The sequence below is a fragment of the Onychomys torridus genome, chromosome 2 (genome assembly GCF_903995425.1).
Source record: "Onychomys torridus chromosome 2, mOncTor1.1, whole genome shotgun sequence".
Taxonomy (NCBI): Eukaryota; Metazoa; Chordata; class Mammalia; order Rodentia; family Cricetidae; genus Onychomys; species Onychomys torridus.
The window spans coordinates 160545854-160570767 of NC_050444.1; the positions used below are offsets into that span (position 1 = coordinate 160545854).

Here is a 24914-nt window from a genome sequence, read left to right on the forward strand (position 1 = left end):
TCTCTGCCTCCTGAGTGCTGGATTAAAGGCGTGCAGCACCACACCTGGCTATTTTCTTTTTAAAAATAGTCTTTTAGGAATATTTTCCTACTTGAGTTTGTCCAAAGACCAATAATGTGTTGCTCCATTCTTCAGATCCTGGACTTCTACTGCTACCACTGTCCGAGGGAAAGGTCTGTCCTCATGCGTTTTTTCCATCTCCGTGGGAAGTAATTCAGGAGGCAAAGGGGAGTAGAGTGTGTCAGTCAGCAGGACAAACTGAAACTGTACCTGGAGCAAGAGAAAAAAGATGGACAGGTGTGCACATCACTATTCAGCAGGTTCAGAGACACGGCTCTATAGCATCACCAAGGGAAAGGGTCCAATACAGAGCACACGTTCAATAAGCAGATGTGGCTAGCTGAAAACATGGCCCTACATTTTAAACTCAGGGAACAATCTTAATTTTCAACTAAGTTATTTACAAACTGTGTTTTCCTGGAATGGTGATTCACCCCGCCCCCACAAATTAAAACCTCAGTAAATATGTTTCAGTGGGAGAGTGAAGACTCCTGTGGAACATACCAAGAGACAAAGGAGGACACAGTCATTTGCTAATGAGAGAGGCTGCACATGCAGCTTTTTAAATGCAGAGGATAATTACTATTCTTAAAAGCATTTACTACAGAGTAAGTATTGTGACTATATCATATAATTTACTTCTTGCTATACTACCTTGTATTTTTACCAACAAATATTAGTTAAGCAACAGGTGTGGCAATAAGAAAAGATATAGTTCCTGACTGTAGTTCACTCACTGAAGAGACTAGTTAATAAATAATTACAAAGCGTTTCTGAGATCATGAGTGAAGATGACACCTACCTCAGTTCACAGATATAAAACATTCCCCTAGGAGAAGATAATCAATTTTCCAGTCAGGTGGTCTGCATTTCTTATACTATACAATACAGTCCCAAGCTCTTGAGTAGTGGCCCACACAGAAGAATCAAAGACTCCATGTGGAAATTTAATAACAGTATTTGGGCGGCAGAGTTTCAGCTCAGGTAGAGTGCTTCTCGGGAAGCACAAGGCCTTGTGCTCCGGCACCCACAGCAGTTTGGGTCATTCAGCAAGTCCAGGCACTGTCAGCAGACTTCCGTCTGCACCCATTCTCTCGTCTCCCACTCCCCAGCGGCAGCTTCTGCTGCAACCCAGGTTTGTAGATGAGGCAATAGAGCTTCGCAATTATTAGGTCAACTGCTACTGGATTAAACTGGCTGTCTCAGCGTAGAGCACATACACTTGTCTGCCAATCAGTGCCTCTCAGGCTTCTCAGGAGGGGAGCAAATTGGTGACAAAGGGGCACAGAGGTCTCAGAGGTACAAACTAAAGTTAGAGAAAAGAATACCAAGGGGCTGGAGAGATGGCTTCCAGAAGACCCAGGTTCAATTCCCAACACCCATATGGTGGCTCACAACTGTCTCTAACTCCACATTTCCAGGGGACCTGACACCCTCACACAGGCATACACACAGGCAAAACACAAATGCACAATTAAAAAGAAAGAAAACCAAGATTTTTTCCCCAGAAATCCAACAGAAGCATTTATCTATTAATGGGTTTATCCAGCTCTTATTTAAAAACCTCAGATTTGTAAAATGAGCCAGAAAACAACTACTGTAAATTTTTCATTACTATCCATGTTGTGCTGGCACATATATGGAATGAGGCTGCTTCACATACAGAATAGCTGAGTTCTCCCAAGTGAAAGGTTAATTTAAGGCTATTAATTTAATTGAAGTCAATCCACTCTGCCTCCTGATCACCCTCCATACCTTCTTCTTCAGTTCCACACTGATGGCATTGGCTTCCTTCAGGTAGACTGCATTGCCCCAGAGTAAGTCCCTTAATGAAGTAAACTGGTGAGACTTCCATTTCCGGAAAGCCCACTGGGCCAACTCCAACTCATGCTGTGTCCAAGGAACTGAAAGAGCAGAGGAAGCATATGTAACAGTGACTTCATAAGCATAACAACTTCCATCCCTCCTATACGGTATATATACTTCAGAAAAACCAAAAGTCCAAAGAATGTGGGTCTGGTTTGCTTGATTTGAGACAGGGTCTCATGCAGCCCAGGTTGGCTTCAAATCTGCTAAGTACTCAAGACTGGCCTTGAACTCCTCATCCTTCTGTTCAACCTTCCAAGTGTTGGGATCACACACATCTCTCTTATTCAAAAAATACATTTGTTACATTTGTTTATTGTAAACTCTCCATTGTAGTTACTTATTTATTGGAGGAGGGAGCATGTGCCATAGCTGCCTGTAGAGGCTCAAATACAACTTGTAAGTGTCATCAGGCAGTGATAGCGCACACCTTTATCTCAGCAATCAGAAGGCAGCAGCAGGTGGATCTCTGAGTTCGAGGGCAGCCAGGGCTACACAGAGAAACCCTGTTTTGAAAACCAAACAAACAAAAACAACTTCTAAGAGTCAGCTTTCTGCTTTAACAATGTGGGTTCCAGAGATCAAACTTAGCATACCAGGCTTGGCAAAAAGCAACCTTACCTGATGAGCCATCTTGTCAGCCCCCTTTTCCTTTCCCTTTTTTAAAAATATAATTCTACTGTGTAGGTACAATTTTTAAGTCCCTAGTCTTTCTTTACTATACTGTACACTATATTGTATAACTCAAAAATAACTAACAACAAAAGGCCCCAAATCAGCTAAGAAGTTCTGGAAAATTAAGATAGGCAAGTATGATTAGACAATACAATCAGCCATCTGACAGGAATAAGCCAGCCTTAGTGGCTCATGCCTATAATGTCAGCAAATTTGGGATGCGGTGGCAGGATTTTAGTTCAAGGCCAGTCTACAACAGTATCTGGCCAGTCAATGCCACATGGCTACCTGGCAAGATTTTGTCATAATGAAACCAATCTACCAGCAATGGCTTTGAGTATACCAACTGCATTCCAAGATCCTCAGCAAGGAATCTCTGGTGGGAACTAGAAAATTGAACAAACTATGTAAGCAATGATTAAGCTCTATATTTACATGAGACTGACCCAGGAAGTTCAAACATGCAGTGTTGAGAGTCGGTCTATGTGAAGTTCCCAAAAGACTATATGTAGGTTTCAGCCCTAGAAACCTGACAAGTTGTATGAACACTGTTAGTCCTCGCCACCTCCAGAACTCAGCCTAGTGCTGCAGCACTGGACATCTTGTAGCAGGCTCAGCACAAGGTCAACACATAGAAGGCAAATCTGAGGAACCCTGCTTTAGGGTAGGCTAAAGGACTGACTTGATAATACTGGTCAAAAAAGACAAAAGGCAAAGTTTCAGGCCCGAGCTCTCACCTTCCTCCTCCTCCTCCTCTTCCTCTTCAGTTGTTTCTGCAGCCAGAGAACGAGTCTCAACCTGCTTCTGCAAGGCCTGCAACTTACTCTCATAGTCCTGAATGAAAAGAAAGGAGATAAATGTAGAGAAGGGAGGAAATAAGAAGGAAAGGAAAAGATGGAACAAACAGCAAAGGACAAACACACCAAGGGGGTGGGGATAGTATCTTAAACATCAAGAGTTCCACAGAAAGAAAATTAAAGTCACCAGTACCTCCTGAGGTCCCAATCTTCTAACTATTCAAATGGGAAGATAATTAAGACTATAGATTTTGAAGCACCTTGTGGCTGAAAATTAAAACCCCACAGTACTACTGAACTGAAACAGTTGTTATCAAGAGAAATTTTATTTTAAATATATACTACCATATGAATTAAAAATGAGTACAATACAAATCAGATTTATCTCCTATTTCTCCACCTATTACATGTATTCTCTTTTCTCATTTAAGGATTTATTATAATTTTTAAAATTATGTGCCTATGTGTGGGATTGTGCATGTGTGAGTGCAGGAGCCAGAAAAAGTCAGAATAGGGTGTTGGATCCCAAGGAGCCAGAGTTACAAGAAGTTGTGAGTTGTCAGCTGGTGTGGGTGCTGGGAACTGATTTCACATCCTCTTCACGAGCAGTACATGCTCTTAACATGCTCTCTACAGCCCTGCTCCATGTATTTTCAGTACAAGTAGTATTATCTCAAAGGGGCCAATGTTTATTGAATGATGGGGAAAACATTCCTTTTTTTTCCCCAGAGCTGAGGACCAAACCCAGGGCCTTGCGCTTGCTAGGCAAGCGCTCTACCACTGAGCTAAATCCCCAATCCCTCCTGTTCTTTTTTTAAACTCCCAACCCCTCCTGTTCTTTTTTTAAACTCCCAACCCCTCCTGTTATTTTTTTAAACTAAGATTTATTATTATTAATTATTAAACGGGGGGCTGAGTTTTGGTTCTAATAACTGGTCGTATTAGTCTTATAACTTCAGAAAGCTAAGTCTTTTCTAAACAATAATTTCCTTATCTTTAAAAAATCTTAGTGTGTGTGTATATGTATGTGTGTGTGTGTGTGTGTATATATATATATACACACACACACACACACATACATACATACATACACACACACACACACACATATATATATATATATGCGATTATATATAGCCGGGCAGTGGTGGTGCACACCTTTAATCCCAGCACTCAGGAGGCAGAGGTAGGCAGATCTCTGTGAGTTCGAGGCCAGCCTGGGCTACATAGTGGGTTCCAGGAAAGGCACAAAGCTACACAGAGAAACCCTGTCTCGAAAAACCAAAACCAAACCAACCAACCAAAGAAAATCTTAGTATATTATCTTCGTACTAAACAGCTGGAGAAGTATCAACAGAAAAATATTGAAAAGGTCTCTTAAATGTAATTATACTAATCAAATGGCACTCCTTGGTGAGTATGTATGCACATCCATGTTTCTGTGTGTGCGTTCAGGTGTTCACATGTATGTAGAAGCTAAAGGTACCTTCTTTATTGCTGTATCCATTTTTTTTAATTTTAAAATTTTATTAATTCATTTGCTTCTGTTTCCTGTTTCTCTCTCTCTCTCTCACTCTCTCTCTCTCTCTCTCTCTCTCTCTCTCTCTCTCTCTCTCTCTCTAAGATTTACTATGTATACAGTATTGTATCTGCAGGAATGCCTGCAGGCCAGAAGAGGGCACCAAATCTCATTACAGATGGTTGTAAGCCACCAGGTAGTTGCTGGGAGTTGAACTCAGGACCTCTGGAAAAGAAGTCAGTGCTCTTAACCACTGAGCCATCTCTCCAGCCCTATTTACTTATTTCTTATAGTGTGTGTGTGTGTGTGTGTGTGTGTGTGTGTGTGTGTGTGTGTGCGCACATACATGTGCTACAGTGAGGTGGTGAAATGATAGTTTTTAGGAATCGGTCCTCTCCTTTTACCATGATGGAACTCAGTCAGCAGGCTTGGCATTTGTCATTAGCTGTCTCTACCTGCTGAGCCATCTTACCAGCCCATAAGAAAAAGATTTTTAACAAGTCATAACCAATTCAATGTATAAATGTTGACTGAATCTCAGCTTAAAACACACATCTTTCTTTTTTTCGTTCTTTGTATTTTTGGTTTTTCAAGACAGGGTTTCTCTGGGTAGCCCTGGCTGTCCTGAAATTTGTTTTATAGACCAGGCTGGCCTCGAACTCACAGAGATCTGCCTGCCTCTGCCTCCCAAGTGCTGGGATTAAAGGCATGAGCCACCACCACTTGTCTATAACACATATTCTTCTAAAATTTGTATTTTTAAAATAAATAAGAAAAAAAATTTTTTGATTTGTTTTTCTGAGTCTGGGTTTCTCTATGTAACAGCACTGGCTGTCCTGGAACTTGATTTGTAGACCAGGCTGGCCACAAACTCAGAGATATCTGCCTGCTTCTGCATCCCAAGTGCTGGGGTTAAAGACATGTACCACCACACCTGGCTAAAAAGAGATTTTTTTTTTTAAGTGGATGTATATTACATGATGTAGAGCTGGCATTAAATTTCTTGGAGGATAATCATATTAATAGGAAAGCCTTGATTTTAGGAGATATAAACACAGAATCATTTAGGAGCCAACTATCATGATGTCTCCAACCTCCAAACTAATCAGAAAGATGTATAATAAGGGCTGATGAGATGGTTCAGGGGTTAAGAGCACGTGCTCTCTTTCAGAGCACCTAGGTTCAATTCCTAGCAACCACATCAGGTGGCTCAAAACCACCTTGTAACTCCAGCTCCAGGAGATTCAATGCCTTCTGGCTTTGGCAGGAACCAAGGTGCACATAAACTAATGAAGGCACATCGCATACACATAAATAAAAAATGAAGGGTTGAGGATTTAGCTCAGTGGTAGAGCTCTAGGCCCTGGGTTCGATCCTCAGCTCAAAAAAAAAAGAATAAATCTTTAAAAAAATAAAGTTCATTGTACCATTTTTCAGCTTCACTGTAGTCTTGAAATGTGCATTGGGTGGCCATTAAGTATTTTCCCCTTACAACCTGCTTATAATATGGGATTCTTCCAGCAAAAAGAGAAATGCCTGCTGTTTCATCTAAAAATCACCAGGTAGAAAAACCATCAACATTTCATCTTGGGGAATTCTTTTAAAGATTTATATATCAGATATACAGTGTTCTGCCTGCATGTATGCCTGCAAGCCAGAAGAGGGCGCCAGATCTCATTACAGATGGATGGGAGCCACCATGTGGTTGCTGGGAATTAACTCAGGACCTCTGGAAGAGCAGCCAGCAGCCAATGCTCTTTACCACTGAGCCTTCTCTCCAGCCCTCATCTTGGGGAATTCTTAAAGATTAAGTCTGTAAGTTGGTCAAACTACCAACCAGGACAAAGTCTAGATTCTGCCAGCTAAGGTGTGAGGATAGCTTTCTCTAGAAGCTCTCGCCAGGCTTCAGTGGGAATAAAAGATCTCTCATCACACTCAGGGAGGGAAAAAACCAACCTCCAATTAAATTTTGATCAGAATTTGGCAGTTCAAATAGCAGAACCACTTTTTAAAATGAGCCCTTTCCCAAACCTGGCTGTTTATGAGCTCCCAAGGATATTAGTGTATCACAAGGTGTGTGTGTGTGTGTGTGTGTGTGTGTGTGTGTGTGCGCGTGCGCGCGCGCACGCGCGCACAGTGGGCCCCAGAGGCCAGATGGTGGCACTAGCTAGAGTTACAGGCGATTGTGAGCTGTCTGACATGGGTGCTAGAAACCCAACTCCAGTCCTCTATAATAGCATTCAAGCTCTCTTAATCTCTACGCCATCTCTCCAACCTCTAGACAAATATATTCTGTGTTCCTACTAAGTCCCTGATGCTACAGATATAGAGGTTAGTAAGAAAAAGGTCCCATATGTGAGGGGTGAAGAGGTGGTAACCAGTAAACATGGTACACACTCTAACTTTGGTAGAGAGAAGTATTCTGAAGAATATAAAGGTAGAAGATAGATGAAGGACTACCAGGGAGAAGAAAAGGAATACTTTTAGGTAGGTGGTAGGGAAAGAGAAACAAAACTGACATCAGCCACGAGACAGGAGAGGTTGTTTTCCTTCCTAGAAGCACCTCTTATGACCTTTTACAGAATCCTACATTTTTCTCAAAAATTACTGTCTTGGGTTGGGGATTTAGCTCAGTGGTAGAGCGCTTGCCTAGCAAGCGCAAGGCCCTGGGTTCGATCCTCAGCTTAAAAAAAAAAAAATCACTGTCTTTTAGATCAAGGACCAGCACATTATGGCCTATTGTCTAGATCCAGACACCTAACCACATAGTCAACCAAGTTTAAAGCACTAGTAAAGACTAGGAGTATACTCCAGTGGTAGAACACTTGCCCAGCACATACAAAGCCCCATCTGGTTTCATCCCCAACACCAATTTTAAAGTGTTACTCTCTGGCTGTTTACAGGAAAATTATTTCCAATCCCAGCTCTACCTCAACAGTTATGGATTTCAAAGGTGCTTGCTTAAGGGATCAGACATCACCTAGGTACTCTGGATGCAAATGATCAAGTCTCAGTGCCAGCCCTAGTCAATCATTAATTCTGAAGGTGGACCCATCAACCTATGTTCTCACAAGACCTCTAGGATACTGTGACTCTGTACTTGAGAACAACTGCTCTGAGTCCTGTGTATACAGATGGCTGGGAAATGCACACAACAGATAAGGTCCATAGTCTATTAGCTGACATTTGCACGGAAGAACCAAGCAAGTGTGGAGACAGGATAACCACAGGTTGTAATTCTCAAAAAAATCATTTATCTCTTTTGAGACAGGGTCTCACTATGTAACTCTGGCTGTCCTGGAACTCACTATGTAGCCCAGGCTGACCTTGAACTCACTGAGATCAGTCTACCTCTGCCTCCTGAGTGCTAGGATTAAGTGTGTGCCACCATGCCTGACTAGGGTGGGCTGGGGTAGGAAGAATGGCACAGAAGCAGAGATTTGGAAGAGATAAGCATGATAGGAAACAAGTTTCTGTCATGAGGACGTGTAACTGAGGAAGAATAAAAGGCCAGAGCTATTTGCACTGTGATACTGTCAAGACACAAAATCAGAGGTGGGCAAACAGCTACAATATGTAAAACCTTGTCAACAACACTACAATTCAGGGTTGGAAGTACAATGAGAAGTCCATGGAGGTCAGTGAGAGGAAGTGACTTGGATCAAGATGACCACTCTGGTTACTGCATGGCAATGCATGACACAAGTCAGGCTACTAGGTGAGAAGCGATGGTGACAGTTTGGTATCTCTAAGATGACAATTTAGACAAAATCAAAGTCACTAACCTGAGTTTATGGATAGGCAGTTTTTAACTATCAGAAACTTGACTTCAAATGACAAGATTTAATCAGCAAGCAATCAGAGAAAGGGGGATATCCATATCCAGGTGACACCTGACACCTTGTCAACATTTAAATGTGCTCCTCATTAGGAGGAAAACAATCTCAGATGTATGTGTGCTCCCTAGGGGCCCAACAATTTCTTTAAAGCAACAGTTAAAAAACTTTTTTAGACTTATTTACTTTATGTATATGAATGTCTGTTGGCTTCCTGGAACTGGAATTGGAGTTATGGATGGATGGTTGTGAGCTACCATGCAGATATTGGGATTTGAACCTGGGTCTTCTGCAAGAACAAGAAGTGCTCTTAACCACAGAGTCATTCTTGCCAGCCTTCTACAACTCCCCCCTCCCCCTTTTTTTGAGAGACAGGTCTAGTAGATCTCCCTGTGTCAGTTTCCTCAGTGTTGAGATGACAGGAGTGAGCCCCCATGTCCAGCCTACGACATTGTTTCTACTATCAAAATAGTCCTGTCTTCTCTCACTCTTCACCTCCCTCGTGGCACTGCTAGAGAAGCACTCCTCCTCACCTGAATCAAGCAGCAACTCCCAGCTGCCCATATGGTTCTGAATTTGCCTGCCTACAATCTACCTCTATATATCAGTCTTTCTCAACCTCCCTAATGTGACCCTTTAATCCAGTTCCGCACACTGTGGTGAACCCTACCTCCAACCATAAAATTACTTTGTTGCTATTTCATAAGTGTATTTTGTTACTGTTGTGAATCATAATGTACACATCTGATATTCAGGATATCTCATATGCAACCCCTGTGAAAAGGCCATTTGACCCTACAGGTTGAGAATCACTGTTCTATATTGTGACCACATTGAGCTTTCTAACAAGGTGGACCTAATAAAGGAATCTCCATGTGACACTGGGTTAGTAGTTTCTCACACTACAGTCTGGTCCAGCTCGTTATCTCCAGTGGCCTTCTTTGTCTTTGGCCCACCACAACAGATATGGCTTTCTGGCCATCCCAAGTAATTGACCCAATCCTGACCTGGTCTCTTCCACTCTGATCCTTTCCTCCTTTCCTCCTTTGTTCTTTTCTTTTCTTTTCTTTCCTTTCTCTCTCTCTCTCTCTCTCTCTCTCTCTCTCTCTCTCTCTCTCTTTATTTGGTTTTTTGAGACAGAGTTTCTCTGTGTAGCTTTGCACCTTTCCTGGAACTCACTATGTAAACCAGGCTGGCCTCGAACTCACAGAGATCCTCCTGCCTCTGCCTACCGAGTGCTGGGATTAAAGGTGTGCGCCACCACTGCCCGGCTTCCCTTGTTCTTTTTATTTTGGAAAATTCTCAGTTATACTGTAGGACTTGCCCTTGGCTTAAAGCTTTCTTCCTCCACAAACTTCATCTCCCATTAGTCTCTGGATGTGACTCTCCCCACACAACCATTACTGCATATATACTGCACTGGAATCACTTCTGTGTCCTAGGACACTAGTGAGTGGTCTTGGAAACTCCACTAATTTCTCCAAGAGCAGAAGGGAAAGATATGAGCTCTGGTACAGAACAAGTCAAGGTTTGCATCTCTCATAAAGCACAATATTTCATACTAGGAACTCATGCATTGGGGCTGGAGAGATGGCTCAGAGGTCAAGAGCACTGGCTGCCTTCCAGAGGTCCGGAGTTCAATTCCCAGCAACCACATGGTGGCTCACAACCATCTATAATGAGATCTGGTGCCCTCTTCTATATACATAATAAATAAATCTTTAAAAAAAAAAAAAAAAGAACTCATGCATATCAGTTGCATATGTTGTATTTTTGTTTTGTTTTTCTAGACAAGATTTCTCTGGATCTCACTCTGTAGACCAGGCTAGCCTGGAACTCACAGAGATCCACCTGGCTCTGCCTCCAGAGTGCTGGGATTAAAGGCGTGTGCCACCGCCACCTAGCCAGCATATGTTGTATTCTAATTTGTGACACACACTGTATTATTTTCCAATTTGAAAAATCTGCTAGGTCCAAATTCTTTTAAAACCTTTTTTTTGAAATTGTTTTTTTTTTTTTCTTATGTGCATTGGTGTTTGGCCTGCATCTCTGTCAGATCCACTGGAACTTTTGCTACAGACTGTTGTGAGCTTTGATGTGGGTGCTAGGAAATGAACTCAAATCCTCTGGAAGAACAGCCAATGCTCTTAGCTGCTGAGCTATCTCTCCTGCCCTTGACTACATCCAAATTTTTAACAAGACCAATGGCCCATTAAAGAAAAACAAAAATAAAAATTCTGCTTTGTTCTATTTCATCTTTAGCAAACTAACAATAATCTGAGTGGAGAAAAGCAGAGGTTAAAGGGGAGAGAAATATTTTAAAAAAGATGTTTGGCATACAATATCTTCAGATGACAAGGCAGTAAATACGGGTCAGGAATAGACTGATTAATTAGCACAGCCTTGTTTCACTTCCCTCTTCCACATAGAGATAAATCACACTTCAAAGAGCATTTCAACTTTTATTTAATGAGGACTTTATTTTCTTACATTACAAACTAACTCTTCCTTTCTGAAAGGCAGGTCTTACACTCAATCTTCAAGCACTGTTTTAAGAAATTGAGAAGAAAACCACAGTTCACCAACAAGAAGATTCACAACTTCTTTTTACAGTAATAATAAGAAAAACAACACATTTCACAACCTAAAGTGGACCAAACTAAGTTTACCTAGAGCAGATTTTAAAATCTGGGGAAGATGATATCAACTAGTTATGCGAATTGTTTGTAATGAATTTGTCTGTAACAATACAGAACACATGCTTGCTTTGCACTGCACCTAAGCCTCCTTCATCAAGGTGCACAGACCACAGGAAGCTTCCCCTCCTCTCAGGCTTCTGTGGAAACCATTAAGGCAAGTCAACAAAGGACCAATAGGCACCAGGTACAGCAGCTGCCTGTGTAACTTCCTGTAATCTGATAGCATTTACAAATTCAGGCATTGGTGTGGCAAAGCCAGTGCTTTGTTTTCAGTATCTTATACCTAAAGCACAAAAGGTCACTTCAAGTCACTTCAATGTAATAAACAACTTGCTGTACTAAAAGAATCAGAAGCAAGAATAAAGGAAAGGCCCTTTGGTTTAAATTTATTAACCAGATTTCCTAACTGTCCAGAGAGTTACATTCTGGTCTGGAAAATTCAGTCTCAGTAATGCCAGATCATTATATAATTTCCCAAGCATAAACACTTTTCCCCATTTCACGATGACAACACCTAGGAATATTTTCACAATAAAATAATACTTTATTGAAGGTAATTTCTCTTTGGTCTTGTTTAATTTAAGCTGAGAGAAAGATACCACCATAAAAAAAAAAAAAAAAAAAAAAACTGAGCCTGGTGACACATACCTCTAACTCCTGCAACCGGGGGAGCTGAGGCAGGAGGAGGACTGCAAGTTTGAAGCCACCATGGGCAAATCAATGAGAACTCTGTCTTAACAAAGCAACAAGGGCCCATAAAAGCATGATGGTGCTATATACTGTTCAGTGACTCAATCAAGCCATTTTGTGCGGACAGTTTTCTAAGGTAAGTACTCTGAGATGCATGAAAGGGCATCGCTAGCAGTCGGACCTTAGGTTCATTTCTTTCCCGGTCACCTAGAAAATTAAGGGCTTTTTTAAGAATTCTGATCAGTAATATGAGGATACTTAGATTAGCAGGTGAAGAACAAAGCTAATTCTTTGGACTATCCTTGTGGGCATACCAGCACCCACATCTATACATGATAATGTTATAGAACTCTTCATTCCAACATCAACAGCAGGAAGTTAACTCGCTGAAGTATTTAGTATTAAAGGGAGTATTTTATCTATAGCTGAAAGTCAAACTACATGAATCAGAAATATGTTATTTCAAGTTTTTTTTTTGGTAGAGTTGGAACCTAAGTAATTAGTACTTTTAATTTTAAAAAATGAAATTCTTGAGAGTATAATTCAAAGTCAGTATAATTATGTTTGAAAAGAAAAACACAGATGCATTAAAGTGACTGACTTGAAGTAGCCCACCAAGAGTACATTCAAACCAAATGGCACAGATTGTCATCTCAAGGAAGTACATAGCAAGTACATTCATCCAAGTTGAATCTGCCATACAAACTTCCACTGAAGACTAGAACTGTTCTAGCTATGAAAACAAAAACATCTCCCCAAATTTCTTTTTTTAGGAAAAAAAAGTTGGAAGCAACTTTCTGTGCATTAAGACATTTTCTTAGAAGAGAGGGGGTGGAAAAAAAGCCCACTACAATGAAAACTAATGTGCTCTACTAAAGCACAGCACTCACACACAACCAAAACAAACAAAAAAACAAAAACAAAAAAAATCGCATCAATACATAATCCCAGTCCAGAAGGCAGGCCTCCTTGAGTGCCACAGTGCCAAGAGTGGCTGCAAGTCCCCACACCATGGGGAGACGGGCACTTGGCAGATGACTGGGTGTGACTTAGGAGTCTTCAACACTGTCTAGTCTGGTGATCTCTAGCTCTTCATGCTGACTCTTAGGAAAGCTTCTGACAAGTGCAAGAGATCAAGATGTTTATAGAAAGCCATTCTTTTCTTCCATTAACATCCACCTTTTCTTTTTCTTTCTTTTTTTATTTAAAGAGAGTTCTCCATCGAGGCAAATGCAGCCACAACATGGTGAAGTGAGGTATTGATAGTGACTGTTCATCAAGACTTATCTTTCCTTGCTTGAGTATCTGTGAGTATTACTACTGTTGACCAAAGAACAGGTTACTTAGCCACAGTTAAGTTTTATCATCTCATCAGCTAGTGGAACAAGGCAATGAAGAGGTGAGTATCAGCCTCCCTCCCATGTCCCATCTCCTTCTCAAACCAGATGATCTTCTTAGAAACATATACACATTGCTCAAAGCACACAAAAGTTTTGTTGATATTTCTGTTGGCATAGTTTTAGCAAATATAGTTCATTCTATGTGTGAGATAGTGAACTTCAAAATGCAAATCAAATAGAAACCCAGAGAATGCCAATTTAAAGATTTTAGAGTTATGACAAGTTTTGTATAAATTCTGATAGACGAAAATTACTGAGTCAGGGTCTAGCAGTGGGGGTGCACGCCTTTAATCCCAGCACATGGGAGGGAGGCAGAGGCAGGTGTATCTCTGTGAGTTTGAGGACAGCCTGGGCTACAGAGCAATCACTCCCCAGGACAGCCAGGGCTACACACAGAAGCCCTGTCTTGGAGGGCAAAAAAAAAGATACTGAATCTGTTCCTTAAAAATATAGAGTAAGATGATGATGTCTAAGATGCAAGACTGTGTAGGACAAAATATGTCTGAAGATCTTGGGTCTGAGCTTGTAAAAGTGCCAACTATATTTAATGAAAAGAACAGACATCAAGGTGTAATCTAAAGCTGTGTCTACACAGTTGCATGCTATTTTTAAGCCAATTTCTAATGTTTATAGGGAATAAGAGGCACTTATTCTATATATCAAGTTCCTCTTTTGAGTGTTTGTTTGCATAAACTAAGTGGCAGGTCTTTTGGGATGTCAAATCAATTTCTAAGTACTATAAAAAAAATAACAAAACTTACACCAAAACAAGACAAACCAGCGTAAGTGCATTGATAATCTAGGCACCATGGAGGAAAGCATCAAAAAAATATAGAGCCTAGATGTTTTATACCAAGTTTTAGAACCTGCCAACTGATAATACACAAGCAAAAGAGTGGTGTCAATGTTTACCAGTGTTGTACATTTTAACAATAAAAACCAGTTAGTATTTGTAGGAACACAACATTAAAATCATGATGCACCAACACAATTCATAAGCTAACATTAACACTGCCTGTTTGCTTTGCTACAATTTCAAGTTTGTCCAGTAATTTACTTATACTGTGGTTTCTCGACCAGCTTTGAGATTGGGTGCTGAGAACTGTCTCCTCATCCTTGGAGGTGTCACAAACTGGCTACAGTGGTTGGGCCTGTCAGTCTGCTTTTGACAGCAATTGGCTGTACCGCCCTCTAACTGACCTCCAGTGTTATAATTACAGTAAGACTGACGGTGTTGGTGAATATGACGCTTGGCCTGGAAAGTTTGCAGATCAGCGGTGGGGTGACCACTGTGGGAGTTTAATGACTCCGAGGAGGCAGTTGCCTGGCAGCGCAAATTTTTCGGTTGGCCATTATTGAGAGAATTGCTTCTCCAACGTAGCTGAGGTGGTGGTTGTTGATTGTTAATATGCTGTTTGCTAACTTGGATATGATCTTGACTTCTTATACCCTGGGAGCCCCATGCTGACTGGGGATCTTTAGAAGCCGCTCTACCAACTTTTTCTTGGTTTTCTTCTTTATATCCTTTTCTTCCTTCTTCATCTTTTGGAATTCTCAGCTCAATAACCTCATCTTCTGTTATAATAATATGTGTCCCAGGACTCCAAGAATTTCTGTGTTTAGGATTGCTCTTAAAGGGAAAGCGGGGCTTCCGGTTCTCAGGAGGGATAAACCTGTGGGGTACATTCTGCCGACGTAGCTGCTTTGTTATCTCCTGCTGTTGCAGGTTCTTAAAACGAATTTGCTCTTGCCTCATCCAACGTAGACGTCCACGTCTAAAAGCTGGATCACCATTCATCAGCTGGGAAACACGTTCTTCTTTGCCAAGTTCTCCACTTTCTCCTTTACTGACATCATTATCAGAAATGCTGCTAGCACCAGCACCAAGGGACTCTTTTGTTTTGTGATTTCCTTGGTTTTTCTGTTCCTGAGATCCAATCAATGGCAAGACTTTCTCCATTTTGAGCATTTTATTTCTTAAGACTTTGATCTCTTCATCTTTCATATTATTTTGCTTTTTGACTTCTTGCAAAATATCTTCCAGCTTGTCTATGTGAACCTTGAGGTCATCTACATCTGTTCCACCTTTCCCAGTGGCCATCATATCTTCGATCTTCTCATCCCCTACTCCAACAGTGTCCCAGACATCCCTGGCCACTGCCCTCCAAGAGTCTCGCTCATTGGGGTCTTTCTTCCCATACATGGCACAAAGCTCTTTCATCTTAACAATGGCCAAGGCTTCGATCTCCTGCCGACTGTGCCTAAAGTCATTGAGGGCAACTTCATAGCAAATCTCTTTAACAGCCTGAATTTTAAGATCTGAGATGGTGACCCACTTGGAATCTTTACTCAGGCGCCTTCTTTGAGGGATTTGATACATTTTAATTGGTTCTCGTTTCTTTCCACTGCTGGGAAGGCCGCACTTTTTAACAATGGTTTGTAACTTGCTGGGAGGTAGCTTTTCTCTCAGAGAAGTAATCAGTTTCCAGCTCTCTTCACAGGACCTCTTGTCAGAATCGTCGCCGCTATCAGAATCCGCGTCCTTTGGAAAAACAAAATAAAAAAATGGCCCCCAAATAACCAAAATTAAAATGTAAAAAAGGAAAATCAAACTGAAGAAAAAGCAAGCAAAATGCCTTAACCAAATTTAAAAAACAAAACAAAATACTAGAAATCAAATTAAAAAAAAACAAAACAAAAAAAAAAAAAAAACAAAACCAAAACCCAAACCTAGACAGACGGGGAAGTCTACTAAGACTTAGGCATATGTGGATTACTATTAATATAAATGTGTGTAGTCCTGATCCAAATCCCCACTTTCTGAGGTAAATAGACCATACTTCTTGGAGGGCTGATATTCTCTCAGTCTAGTCATAGGAACTAGTGTGAGATAAGCCTTCCGCCATGCCCAGAAAACAGGGGAAGCCCACGCCCCACACATGCTAACAACATGCAGCCACTTCCCCACATTTGCCTTGGTTATTGCTGTTGCTTCTTCCAGAATCTCTTCCCCAAGAGTGAGCACGGATGCCACACAAAGATGTGATGAGCAGGCAGATTAACAAAGGTTAGTAAAACTGCAGGATGCCAAGTTTGGTTTAGCTTTACTAAATGAGCAACCCTAGACAAAAGTCAGATAGAAAGTAGAGAAAGAAGCGAACAGAGATGATGTTAGAAGTGCTAAGAACTTCGTTTTGCAGAACATATAAGGTTCTTATCAACCAAATTCCCTTCCTGTTGGGTGGGAGGATTTTGAAACCGGTCTTTCTAGAAGCAGATACTAGACTTGCCATTTTCTTTTGCATAGTAAATTAATGCATTTTGTTTGTACATTAAGGTTTGTTACTCTGAGAACAAAGCATTTAAAAAAAAAATAACCGGTTATTATTTTTTTTTTACACAATGAAACCAATAATAACCTCCCTCTAAAATTTTGAGAAATTACCAGAATAAAAATTAACTAAGTTAGGTACAGTCTTTCATTAAAGATAACTTTAAGATTCCTAAGTAATAGTGTATTTTAAACCTGTTTCCTTGGGAGAGGATGCTTGGGCTTTGCACATGCTGGGCAAGCACTCTACAACTCTAGTACAACAGAGTATTTCAGAAGCTAGGCTTGGGAGCTTACACTCAGCACATGGGAGTCGAGACTGGATGATGGCTACAAGTTCCAGGACAACCTGGGCTTAGGATAAGATTGTCCCCCAACAAAAACTAACCAACAAAAATTCTGCAGACAAAACAATTCATGTTTTCTACTTAGAGCACCCATGTGACTGACATCTACTTGGGGACTATCACCTTTAAGTGACAATGCTGCCAATAAACACAAAGAATGGAGTCTGCATATGAAAACGGATGCACTCCACCTGTCTCTTCAGTTATCTCAACTGCAGCGTTATTTCTTTCCAAAAGCAAGGGAAAAATTAAACTTAGGCTTAAAATAGTGAACTGGCTTTACAACACAGTTTCACATATGTCCACGTACCACACGCATGCCTGGTGCTCAATGAGACCATTGGGACTAAACTGGGTGGCTATGAGACCCCCACAATCCACCTGGCTCTCCTCACCCAGTTTAGATAGACGCATGCCTCCATGCCTGTTTTACATGTGTGCGGGGATCCCCACACAGAAGTCTCAGGCTTGCACAGCCAATGTTTTACTCATTATGCTGTCCTCTTGTCCCTCCTCTCCTTTTTTTTTCCTTTTGGTTTTTTGAGACAAGGTTTCTCTGTGTAGCTTTGAAGCCTTCCTGGAACTCGTTCTGTAGCCCAGGCTGGCCTCCAACTCACAGAGGTCCGCCTGCCTCTGCCTCCCAAGTGCTGGGATTAAAGATGTGCGCCACCACTGCCCAGCTCCTCCTCTCCTCTTTAGTTTAAAAAGGCAGAGTGGTGGGAGTTTTCAGTATATTTTAGTGACAGAGTGCTTTCCTAACATGGGCAAGGCCCCAGGCTCAATCCCCAGCACCACGAATGAGAAAACTAGAAAAACTAGGGGCTAATCATGTGTGTGTGTGTCTGTGTGTGTGTGTCTGTGTGTGTGTGTCTGTGTGTGTGTGTGTGTGTGTTTTACATGTGTGACGGTCCAAGGTAAATTCTCTGAGCTCATGAGTTCAGCTTGGCTGGCCAGCCAATGAGCCTTAGGAACAGAACTACCTGTCTCGGCCCTCTCGAGGCTAGGGTCTGAACTCAGGTCTTTATGCTGGTGCAGCAGTACTTTACTGAGTGAACCATCTTCCCAACCTCAAGACAGCAATAGAGAAGAGTAAAAAGCATGTCTGCCTTGAGTGCTTTCCCACAAATATATAGACAAACTCAGTTTTTGGGGGGTTGTTTTTTTGGGGGGTGTTCAAGACAGGCTGGCCTCGAACTCACAGAGATCAGCCTGCCTGCTTCCCAAGGCGTGGGATTAAAGGCGTGCTCAGTTTTACACAATACAAATTGCCTTTGATCTTCCACAGAACTATCAGTTTTTTTCTTTTGTAACTGGTTAGGGATAAACTGAATTTAGGAAATGACAACAAATGAAACAAATAGTCTATATAAATTCAAAAAATTCAAATCAAGCAGTCATAATTTTCCCTTGTCACTAAATGATTCATCTACTTTCATTACATATTATATATTAATTATATTATATATTATATTTCAAGTGCACAGTTGGCCTGCTGAAAAGTCCACAGTGAATATATGCAAATGAGAAAGAGAAGAGACAGGAAAGGTGGGAAAGTGCAAGGATGAAAGACACACAGGTGTACAAGAGCACTGACTGTAGGGAATGCTCAGAAACAAGAGTGAGTGCATCTGGGGAGCTAGCATTACAGAAATTCATGAATTCCAATTTTAGAAGCTTAAGAAGTATATGTATGAATGCAGGTACATGGATTGTGTGCATCTGAAAGGCTGCTCATGCCATGGAGCATGTGTGGACATCAGAGAAGAAAGGCAGGAATCAGTTTTCTCTTCCCACCATGTGGGTTCCAGAGATGAAATTCAGCTCACTAGGTTTGATGGCAAGCACCTTTACCCACTGTGGACTCTGAATTCCAATTTTTAATGCCACTATGTTAAAAATTATAGTACTAAATATTTGATGATAACTGTTATCCAAAAATAATTTATGAGTAATAAATATTTAGTGAAAACAGTAATTACTTCATATCCTCTGAATCTTTCTAGGGCACACATTAGTTGCCCAATACAGAATCATAAAAACCACATTTTCCACCAGTATTGTTACTGGTAAAAAATCTTTAGGCTGAAAGTGTTAGATATCAGTTCCTCTCAAGGTCAAGACACTTAAGTAGAAGACAGCAAGACTTGAATGGAAAGCAACTTCCTTGCTATTAGGAAGCTTAAACAGAACAAATGACAGCCAGAACCTCATTACTTGCAGACTATGGCTGGCCCCCCAAAAAACAACATTAAATATATCTTAAAGACAATTTACTTTATCTTTATTAGTATTTCTTTCTCCTTTCCTCCTGGCCTTCCTTTCTTTCCTCAGGATTGAACCCAGAGCCTTTGTATGTTACGTAATCCCTGTCCCACTGAACTACAGTGATTTATTTGTAGGCAGTATCTTGCTGAACTATGCAAACTTTACTGTAAACTCATGTTCCTCTTGTGTCAGCCTTGTAGTAATTGGATTTCAGTTGCACAACACTGTGTTGGGCTCCATCAGGGTTTTTATGTCAAGGCATAAAACGATCATCAACTTTTGGCGATGGAGAGCAGCAGACAGTTATTATTTAACGCCTACTTACTCAAGTGTGTTCCCAAGGCCACTGGCACCATTATCACCTGGGACCTTCTGAGAAACTCAGAATTGCAGATCCCACGCACAGACCTCAATCACTACCTATATTTTAAAAGGATTCCCAGTGATTGAGAGACACTGACATAAGTTAGAAGACTCAAGTTTAAGGTTTAGATACAAGATTTAGCAGGTATGTAAGGCCACTACTGAAGAAAAATTTTAAAATGTATGTATGCATGCACAACAACATTGTTTTCAGCCTTAACTATAAACTAAGGGCAATGCTATATATTTCATTTACATACACATCTATCAAACAGAGCTGGTGCGAGGATCAAGTAAAATGATAGATGTTAAAGCTCTTTGTAAATTACAAAGCAACATACATTCAAATACGAGACACTACTGTTAATAAATAGTGCTTAATTACACCTTTCCTCTTTGATGTCTCACAGACCATCAGAGGAATGTTATTAGGTTATACTACATAATTATGATAAAAGACTCCTTCATGTGTCACAAACCTTTCAAGCCCTAACCATTAAAGCCAAAGCCAAGTAAGTTACTAGAGACACTTTCCCTGTAACATTGATATTATCTTGTTCCAAACAATTTATTCTTCCAATCCATATTTTTGAGGGCTTCACTATAATTTTAAAGATAATAAATTAGCTGGTTTAACCCACTGCCAAGAACCAAGTGCTCCGATAAAGGCTGCTTTTACTTAATATTTTGGCTTTCACGGACCACAATGCAATAGTTCTCCAACAGAACAGAGTGTAGTAGCATAAGGCTGTAACTTATATGTTGTATTTCATGTTAAGGGAAGAATCCAGGATCCTTCTCCCTGATTTCTCATTAGTGACCCCTTGTTGTAGCTCTGGAAGTCCTGGAATTCACTAAGACCAGGCTGGCTATGAACTCAGAGATCCTCCTGCCTCGGCCTCCCAAATGCTGGGATTGAAGGCATGTACCACAACATCCAGCATTATGAAACTTCTTACTATCAGGGCTTTATGGCTGGCTTTAATATTAAAATCTACTAAGAAGAATTTATTCATAAGACATTTTTATAAAACCTGGGAAAACAATTATCATAAAATCCTAACCCATTATATCTAGCATAGTCAACTGACTTTCCAACTGCTTATCCAAAACCTCTCTCAACCCAGAGTCAGGAGCATCTCTCTTCTGTCTGAGATGGGTGTGCAGCTCCCCACTACCCTATTACCACAAAAGCCACTGAGAACCTTACTGAGAATTTAGATTCCATGCAGGGGAACAGAAAAGGATTAAAACATGCAATTGTGCAGCCACACTTTTAGACACAGCTTAACTTAAAAAACAAAAAACAAAACAAACAAACAAAAAAACCATCTGCCCAGCACAAGAACAATCCCCATGTCAGCCTAAGAATAGAGAATTAGTACTATCAAGTGGCCAGAAACAAAACCAAGGCAAACTCCCACCAAAATCAATATTCAGTTATTATCATTCAAAAGACCATTGTTGGAACATACTCAAAAACACTACCAAAGGGCAAAGGTATCATAAAAGCTCTCATTATTTCTTCAAAAAGCTCTTGACTGTGACAGAAGATCTAATTTTAAGAAATAAAAGGTACAAAATAGTACCTCTATAGAGGTTTTCCCAGATTAAGATTGCCAGAAGATATATGACAGTTCATTAAGAAATGACAGTGAATGGGTGGCACCAATGAGAGCCTGCTAACAGGTGTGAGAGCAAATGCCCTTCTCAATAGCTGCAAATTCAGGACAGACTCCTACCAGTCTCTGCTGCTCCAGAAGAAGATCAGCTTCCTCCTTCTCCTTTTTGTATAGGATCTCCATTTCCTGTAGCCTAGAAGCAAAACAAACAACAGAAACAAAATACCAAAAAAGAGTAAGTTGTGAAATCACCAGGCTGTTGTTGTAAAAGCTATTACACGTTTCAAAGCATCACACTAATCGCCTAACACTAATGGATTACCTTTTTTCCATCTCCTGTTTCATATCAATTCCTTGTTTTTCGAGAAGCTCTCTCTGTGCAAATGTCCAGTCCACAGGCTCAGAGGGGGTCTCAGCAGAGGGAGTCTTCTCCCGCTCAGCTCGTGCTTGTTCAGGGTGATTGAAACGAAAAACGTGGTTTTTACCCATAATAATACGGTTCCCTAGAACAAAACAGAAATAGGTCTAAGCATTTGTTTTGCAGTGCTATGAGTCAAATCCAGGGCCCTGTATATGTTAGCAAATGTTAGCACTCAGCTACAGCCCCAGTTCCAAGGAATCAATTTTTAATGAATAGGACCTAGTTTTTCAAATGTCTTACCAGGCAAGGTGGTGTATGCCTACAATCCTAGCACTCAGGAGGCCAAGGTTTACAACTTTGAGGCCATCCCAGGCTACACATTGAAAACCTACCCCCCCACACACACAAAAAAATATAATTTCACTCTGGTAATATAAGAAGATAGATACTTGGCTGGGTATGATGGTCCACCCATTTAATTCTAGCACTCAGGAAGCATAGACAGGAAAATCTCTGTGAGGTCAACATGGTCTATACAGTGAATTCCAGGCCAACCAGGGCTACTTAGTGAGATCCTGTTTCAACAACAACAATAACAACAAGCAAACAACAACAAAAGCAAGATTTGTAGTTTTTTTAAAAAAATTCTAGGATAACTTTAGCCTTTAAATAAAGAGCCGAAGTCTGAGTTCCCCTACAAGCCATATGTACATTGCTGAAGACTTGAGACCCCTCAGCCTCACCTGAGCGCAGCTGGACAGGCTGGGCCACCCTCTTGCCATTCACATATGTCTCTGAACGCTCACAAGGCTCTAGAGTCACGATAACTAGGAAGAATATAGACTGATGTTATTATCATAAATTAGTGCAATCAAACATTAAAAAGTAGTTCACTGTCAGGACTCACGGTAACTAGAATAGACCCTTGTAACCAACCAAAAGACTAAAGTGTCTATTAAACAGTTTTTTGGTTTGTTTGTGTGGGGTTTGGCTGTTTTTGTTTGTTTGTTTCAAGATACCATAACTAATTTCAGTATAGGAAGCTATTGGGAGCTGTGGCTTGAATAAAAACATTTAACTAAATTTCATAAGCCTTAAAAGAAGACAGAAAATATTAATTCTGACAAAATATGATACAGCAGAAATCTTAAGTATGATACACAAATAAAAGCTAACATTTTGGTGGAGAGTGAAGAAGGTAGCTTCCAGCACAAAAAGGCCATTAGCCAGCTGCTGTCCGGTTAATGAACTGGGCTGTGGTGGGGATTCACAAGATTGATTTTTTTCTTCCCTTTAAGATAAACATGAGGAACTGGAGAGATGGCTCAGAGGTTAAGAGCACCGACTGCTTTTCCAGAGGTCCTGAGTTCAATTCCCAGCAACCACATGGTCACATGGTGGCTCACAGCCATCTGTAATGACATCTGGCACCCTCTTCTGTATACATAATAAATAAATAAATCTTTAAAAAAAAAAGATAAACATGAATTCTACTGGGCTAATATTAAAGATCTTTCAGTTCGCCCATTATCTAGAATAGTTACTTTCTTCTTACTTTTCTATTAAATAGTTAACATTCAAGAGCAAACCTAATTGCCTGCATCCTGCTCAGCTCTTGGCAGTAACAAAGGCTCCTTTTGTTCATGCTATTTTCATGTTAAGTAGCTGTGTCTGCCCTTGCATTTATAAACATCCCAGGTTTCTCCGTTTGTCAATGTTTTATTGACAAAAAGACTCCACTAACAGAGATGGGCCAGTCGGAAGGACTTCGAATTCGCAGAGGAAAGAGTGGCTTGAGAAGTTAAACACAAGCCTCACCTTCACCAGAGTTGTTTCTCTCACTCCGGAAGACACAGTGCTCTTCTTTAATGTGAGCCCCACTCAGCACTATGTCCTGGCGTCGCTCAGCATCTGCTTGGCCAACCCTGAACACGAGGGAGAGCGTTTCCAGGGAAATTCAGACACAAAAAGTACTCATAAACAATGAACTGCTTTCTCCCAGATAACATCCTTTGATATATATAAAAATGAACTACTTTATATCAGACACTTTCAACTACAAATTCTATTATCAAGTATGATGAACCTTCTTACAAGATCAGCACACTGATATAATTTACACACCATAACAAAACAGGGCAAACCAAATTCTCTAATGAACTCATCTGTGTTATTATAGGGTAATTTTTATTTAGGTTCTTCTAGAGGTAGTTATGTGCTAACTAGTTCCACTTACAACTTGGAAGAGGAGAGAAGGTAAATCATAATCATTCCAGAAAGGAGAAATAGCAAATTATTATAATCTTTTGGACATTTCCCTTTAGTTATCAATTATCTAGAAGAAAACATTAAATGACTCAAACTAGAAGGAAATATACCTTGTAATGCCATCTTTGATATAATAAAGCAGACACTCCGACATTAGTGGGTCTTCATTGAGGTTAACAAGATGTGGAGTCTGAAAAAGGTCATAGATTATCAGTTTGGGGCAAGAAACCATGAGAGAGCTGTAGCAACAGGAAGCCTAAAAGCGTCTCAGATTCCCCAGAGCACAGAGCACCTGAAGGGAAAGGATCAATGAAAATCCTAGGTGTAATTCTGTAATAAAAAAAAAAAAGCATTCTCTATAGGCCTTCTCAAATTAGACTAACACATCATGTTTAAGAACATGAGTTCTTCCGGGCGGTGGTGGCACACACCTTTAAACCCAGCACTTGGGAGGCAGAGGCAGGTGATCTCTGTGAGTTCAAGGCCAGCCTGGGCTACAGAGTGATTTCCAGGAAAGGTGCAAGCCCTGTCTCGGAAAAAAAAAAAAAAAAAAAAAGAACATGAGTTCTGCTGGGCATGGTGTCACACACCTTTAATCCTAGCACTCTGAAGAAAGAGACAGGGGAATTCTCAAGGTTAGCCTGATCTACAGAGTTTCAGGCCAGTCAGGACTACGTAGTGAGATCGTTTCAAAAAATAAAATAAAATAAAAATGGGGCCGGAGACATAGCTCAGTAGTTAAGACAACTGTTCGTTCCTCCAGAGAACTCATGTTGGATCCCAAGTGCCGACTTGGGTGCTCACAAGCATCTGCA

At 40.7% G+C, this 24914-nt stretch overlaps 1 protein-coding gene across 9 annotated transcripts in view; it reads right to left on the minus strand.

Annotated features, from left to right (window-relative positions):
* Positions 1-24914, minus strand: part of Kif1b (kinesin family member 1B) — a 144808-nt gene that overhangs the window by 50959 nt on the left and 68935 nt on the right. For all 9 annotated transcript variants that reach the window (XM_036179184.1, XM_036179180.1, XM_036179176.1 and 6 more), the window contains 8 exons: positions 24210-24289; positions 23650-23756; positions 22575-22658; positions 21793-21973; positions 21591-21663; positions 3339-3435; positions 1816-1964; positions 92-270 (listed from right to left, as the gene is read on the minus strand). In XM_036179184.1, the coding sequence (XP_036035077.1) occupies positions 92-270; positions 1816-1964; positions 3339-3435; positions 21591-21663; positions 21793-21973; positions 22575-22658; positions 23650-23756; positions 24210-24289 (950 nt within the window). The remainder of the gene's footprint in view (positions 1-91; positions 271-1815; positions 1965-3338; positions 3436-21590; positions 21664-21792; positions 21974-22574; positions 22659-23649; positions 23757-24209; positions 24290-24914) is intronic.